At 34.5% G+C, this 6,531-nt stretch overlaps 1 protein-coding gene across 1 annotated transcript in view; it reads right to left on the bottom strand.

Moving 5' to 3' along the window:
- Positions 1-6,531, bottom strand: part of LOC106883689 (endothelin-converting enzyme homolog) — a 131,504-nt gene that overhangs the window by 88,222 nt on the left and 36,751 nt on the right. The window contains exon 3 of the mRNA XM_052976911.1: positions 781-810. Within this exon, the coding sequence (XP_052832871.1) occupies positions 781-810 (30 nt within the window). The remainder of the gene's footprint in view (positions 1-780; positions 811-6,531) is intronic.

A 6,531-nucleotide genomic window follows, 5' to 3' on the forward strand; every position in this document is an offset into this window, starting at 1 on the left:
ATATATATATATATATATGTGTGTGTGTGTGTGTGTGTGTGTGTGTATGTAAAGTCATGTTGAGCACATTCAAGTGCATTCAGACATGAGGTGACCATAACAGAAACAGTCCCAGGAGAAAATTCTGCTCCTAGATGTGTGCAAAGACATTAGGCTATGAATGATGTCATTGGATTATAGGACCCAAGCCTTTCTGTATTGTCTATCTCTACTTCATCTCTTTACACACTATTCATAGATACCTTCTTAACATTCTAACTTTCTAAACATATCAGTTGACCTTCTGACATAATACCTTCATTTCATATACTTTTTGCTACACTCATGTTTCATCATTGTCTCACAGATTACCAGAAGCCATTTTGAACCAATAATTTGATGACTGCAGAGCAGCTGTTGCACTTATACCAAGTACAACCAGCATTGTCCAGGTATGAAACTTTAAGTTACATTTTGTTCCTTGTTAACTGCATAAAGATCACTAAACATACACACATGTATAATATATGCATATTCATATATATCTATATACACATGCACACAAACATCTATATGTGTATATAGATACAGTTAGATGCACATCTGTGTGTGTGTGTACATATACATATTTATACGTATGTGTATAAAAGGATAAACACATCCAAATATTGACAGTGATAGATGATAAAGGTAATGACAAAAAGCAATATGATATATAAATCAATAAATAAATATATATAAACAGCCAATGAAGAAGGAGTACAAGGAATGAAGCTGTAAGATGATGAGTAAATCTGTTACCTCTCTCATCTGAAATCCAAGCATTTTGGACTGGTAATGAGAAAGTAAAAAAAAAAAAAAAAGAAGAAAAAAAACACACTCCCGATTACAAATGTGAATGGTTAGATATGAGGTCTGTAACAACATTCTGATCAAGCAATTAGAAATTTGGTTCAATTTCTTTTAATTTATTTCCTCCATTTTATTTTCTGGCAGAGGAAAGTGGTATTTTTTTGTTTTGCTTTTTTTTTTACAGTCTGAAAATTCAAATTGATAAAAATGAAAATGTTTCCATCATTGTCTCAGTTTGTTAGAACTTCAACAGACGCATGCTGCCAAGAAGACCTGTGGAAGCTAACATTCATTTTAACCCTTTTGTTGCCATATTTCTATCAAAATACACTACCTTTCTTTTGATTAATTTTGAAATTAATGAAGAATTTAATAAAATAATTTTGTCATTATTAATTTGATATTAGCAACATAAATTACATGAAGCTTTGATGAAAGGTTTAATTTAGATCCATTTAAAACAAGAAGTATCAGAGAACCAGGAGTGGTCTCAGGTGGATTGTGTTTAAATGTGAATTGTGTCCTTAACAAAACAAGCAGAACACAGCAGTTGTAGGTGACAGGAAGGAGAACCCTCACAATAACAACAGTAGTCCCTTTTCTTATAAGCCTAACAACCCAAGACACTCCTTGTTCTCTGGGATAAACTACATGTTTTAAAGTGATCTAAATTAAAACATTCATCAAAACTTCATGTTAATTTATGTCCCAAACACCAGCTTAATAATGACGAAATTATTTTCATGAATTCTTCATAATTTCCAAAATTGATTTTAGCAAAGCAGTGTATTTCAACAGGGGTCACAAAAGGATTAACAATATTATCACCACCTGGTCTTTGGGTATCTTTAGCAGAATTTAAATATTCAAGCCATATACCTGGGTATTTTACTGCTTATATTTACATTAATTTGCAAATGTTCAGACTAGGTTATCAGCCAAACCAAACTTACCAGTTTGGGAGAACCTGTACAGTTCTCAATACAGTCCTTCATAACTTCTCATCAAAGTTAGAAGAGAGAAAAATTATAGAACACACCATAAAGTATAGCAATAATTCTATTCAACCATATTTATCTCTAACTCTAATTCATGCATAAATTCTTTTCACTTCCATTTCCCATGCTAGCAATGGTTAGATAAATGTAACTCAGGTATTATTTTATAGCCAAATGCCTTTCCTGTCACTAATACTTACGTTTTTCAAGTAAGGGATTTCTTATTTTACATCTTTGAAGATACAAAGCCAGTGGATGACCCATTAAGAGGGGAAATAATAACAACATTACTGCCTATAGCCCAGTGATTTTTGGAGAAGTGCAAATATAAACAAACATAAGCACCCATATGCAAAAACATACACACACACACATATATATATATATACATAGTTCTCAACAAAAACATGTATAATCATGACAAATGTGTAGACATCCCATAATCAGCTGCCTATGATTTCAACACTTGGATAGCATCACTCAATTTGATGGTGTCAACAGTGTCAAAAATATAAATGTTGCTTGAGAATAACAGACATGAGGCAGGAACCTGACATTGGTTCAATATGTTCGTTGGGCTGATGCATGCTTAAGGTTCAGACATAACAAACCATCATAGAACTGCAGTTATAACCAAACAAACTGAAGAAAATATAACAATATGGACACTTCATTAAACATACAAAACAAATACACCAAACCAAACATAAAATAAATAAAGGGAAAATACAACCAAAAGGATAACAGTCCCCTATTAACAAAAAAAAAAAATCAAAAAATGTTACAGAACTGCAGCTATGAAACAAAATTAATTGAATAAGCCAAAACAGACATCTAAAGAACTATAAAACAAACCAAATGTATATATGGTAAACTGTCACCATTTGATATTTTTAATTTCACACATGCGCATAATTTGTATTTGATTTTGTCGATTACACAGTGTAGTAGGGTCAGTTGGGCACTGTGAGAAAAACAGCACCATAACACAATTCACTCTGCCAGAAATTTGTAAACGACAGGCTGTACTGCTTGGTATTCACACTGGAAGCTCCAATACGAACATTTCAGAGTGTCTGGGTGTCAATCTGAGGACATGTACCGAGAATGATAAAAATCAAATATCCAGTCAACATCATGGAGTTTGGAGTGATCACTAGTGATGGCGATGTTATTCCTCCGTTCATCTTCCCACACGGCCTCAGACTCAAAACGGAAGCCTACATCAAGTGCCTGGAGGAGGTAGTGTTGCCCTGGAGCAGCAGGGTGGCTGCTGGAAGACCCTATGTCTGGCAACAGGACTCTGCATCATGTCACACAAGCAGGAGAACCCAATCATGGCTGTCAGACAATTTCTGAAACCGCATCACCCTTAACATCTGGCCACCTAACTCCCTAGACTGCAACCCCCTTGATTATTATGTGTGGGGGCACAGTTGAGCGAGAGACCAACAAAACTCCTTTAATACCAAAGATGAACTGAAGGCAAGGATTATGGCAGCATTCACCAACTTAAACAAGGAGACTGTCCAGAATAGTTGCAAGAGATTCCAAAGTCGTTTGGAGGCTGTAGTTGAAGCCAATGGTGATTTTACTGAATAAGTTTACACTCTAGTATTTCAAGATATTTCTATGAAATTTTTGTAAATATATCTGTTAAAATGAGAGGTCAGTCTTATTTTCATTTTTGCATAATTTAGACAACAGTTTACTCACTGCATCCTGCATATATACACACTCACAATGTACATATATAAATATACACTGTTTTCATTTTGCATCTCCCAAATACATTCAAGTCTTTGATCAACCTGAGCTTATAATAGGAGTTACACAGCTGGACTGAACTCAAAACCACACAATTGGAAAGTGAATTTCTTAACCATACAGCCACGAAGATAATTTGAATAAATTTACAGGTTTTGAAAAACAAGGATAGTACATTTAATCTCATTTAATCCCCTTCAGGTTCAAAACAATCAAATACCTACATTCATTCTCAGAATCATTGTTTATATATCAGTAACACATCTTCACAATAAGTATATGAGAACAATTGTATAACATTGTGCAGCAGAGATTTTTATTAACTCTACTAATAGAAACATATGTTCAGCCTATCTATAAAATAAACTTAATAGATAAGTTATAAATAATTTCCATGGAAAGTATCCACATCTATGCTTGATCCTTACAACTTATATTCTTTATGGTGCATCATGTAATTTTTCTTGAATTTTTACTGTCACCACCATAAAATTTATTCCAAACATTTACACCAATTCATACATACAATTAGATATAATCATCATTTAATATCTGGCTTCTATATTGGTATGGGTTGGATAGTTTGATGAGTTGGGGGACTGAATCATGTAGTAGTGTTTACTTTAACAGGTTTTCTATGGCTGGATATCCTTTTTAATACCAACCACTGTACAGTGTACTAATTGCTATTTTTTGTGACACCAGCACCAGTGAAGATTGCTTCATAGCTTTCAAGGCTAAGGTTCTAAGGTGGCTCCTATAACTGAGAAGGGACAGAAGAGAAAGTAGGAAGATAGGATGGATGGAGCATGGCAAGGAACAGAGGAGAGAGAAGGGATTAGTGGCAGGGGTTGAGGGAAAGGGAAGGACAGAGCTGGAAAGATGATAGGATAGGTTGTGCAACAAGTCTATGGCTATCCAACATTAGAAGGAGTATGGACACAAGGTGTGGAAGAAAGGGGGGGGGGGACACTAGACTAGGATGGAGAAGATTTTAAGAGAGATTGAAGGAAAGAGAGGTGTGGGTAGGTCAGAGAAGAAAGAAGAGGTGTTGGGAAGGCATAGTAGCTATGAGAAAAAGAAGGTAGAGAGAGAAGGGAAAGAAGTAGGTGCTGGAGGATAACATAGAAGTAGAAAGATGAGGAAAAGCAAAGTGTAAACACTGCAAAAGCATCATAGATAGGCAGGCAATGAGGAGGATGGAGAGAGAGAGAGAGAAAGGGAATGGGGGAAACAGGAGATGGATGCAGCAAATGAAAGAAAGGTAGAGATGAGAAAGGGTAAGTTGTGAGATAAAGGCAAGAGAAGGTGCGGGGTGGCCTTAGAGCTAACTAGGAAGAGAGTGTGTGTATATAGTTAGATATCGATATATGCACAGACATACAGAGAAGGATACATATATGGATGTCAGTGAACCCAAATTGGACCCCCAACTATGTAAAACGTTGATCTTTTGGCATAACCCCAAGTCCTTCCACAATGCATGTTTATATATATAAACATGCACACACATATATAAAAGAATAACAAAAATTTCTTTCAAAGCTTAATGGAATTTGAACTAAATTTGGAATTTAGTTTAAAAATCTAAAAACTCATCTGTTCAAATTTAACAAAGAAGTTTTATATTTTTTTTATTTAGTTATTTGTAATTTGATTTTGAATTGGGTTAAGAATTTCAATTTTATATTTTAACAAATTTATATCCTTGCAACTTTGGGTTGTCCTTTATGGAAACGTCTTCAGTTTCAAGATATTATAAGGGTCAGTTTGAGAAGGAAGACGAATAGTGGTACCATAATGGCAGAACCATTTGGAAATGTTTCATGATTCTCTCTCAGACTGATCTCTCAAACAATCTAAAAGTTGCTTGGGGTTAGGAAGTTTTCTCTCTTAGAAATTCATTTTGTCATACTTTAATATTTTTATCAAGTAGAAATTTCCAAACTTAAAAAAACAGAAAATTCCTATTCATGGTCAGAAAAATGAATGGTGGACAACATACAGATGTAAAGTCGTGTTTACTTACCACAATGAAAAGCAGACACTTGTCTTTGATTTTTACCATAAGGGTGCAAACCATTGGTTAAAGCAAAGCATACAACTAGTAGCTTCAAAAATAAATTATAAAGCCAGCTCATGTATGTTACATATCATAATATTATAGTCTTTGCATGTCTATGTGTGTGCTACCTCATAATGTAATGCATGTGTGTGTATGTAGGGTTTGAGTGTCTGTAAAAGTTCTAAGATTATATAACATACAGATATGTGTGTTGTAGGTATATAGATAAACATGTATAGGTATATGCATACAAATATACATATGCTTACATAGATGTATACATGTGCATATATATATATCTACATAGGCATACATATATACACAGCCAAATACTCTCATTATATATATATATATATTTACGCACATACATATACACACAAATATATGCATATACACTCAGACATTTATTTAAATATACTTGTATACAAACACACGTGTGTATAACATAGTCATATGTATACATGTGTGTATATATAGCACACATCCATCATCACAATCATCATTTAATGTCTGGTTTCTATACTGACATGAATTGGATAGTTTAATAGGGTCTGATGAGTTGGAGGACTGTGTTATGCACCAATGTCCATGGCTAGATGCCCTTCCTTATGCCAACCACTTTACAAAGTGTACTAGATGCTTTTTCTGTCGCACCAGCACTAGTAATTGCCTTGTAACTTGCAAGGCTAAGGCCCTCAAAAGGGCCCTATAACTGGGGGAGATTAGAAAAGAAAATGGGACGTGAGCCAGGATGAGAGATGGAAAATAGAAGGGGAAGTATGGCAGGAAACAGGAGAGGGAAGAAATTAGTGACAGGGTTGAGGAAAAGTGAGGGATAGAGTTAAAAAGGATATAAGATAGTATGTGTAA

Source organism: Octopus bimaculoides, chromosome 26, assembly GCF_001194135.2.
Source record: "Octopus bimaculoides isolate UCB-OBI-ISO-001 chromosome 26, ASM119413v2, whole genome shotgun sequence".
In the NCBI taxonomy this organism is placed as follows: Eukaryota; Metazoa; Mollusca; class Cephalopoda; order Octopoda; family Octopodidae; genus Octopus; species Octopus bimaculoides.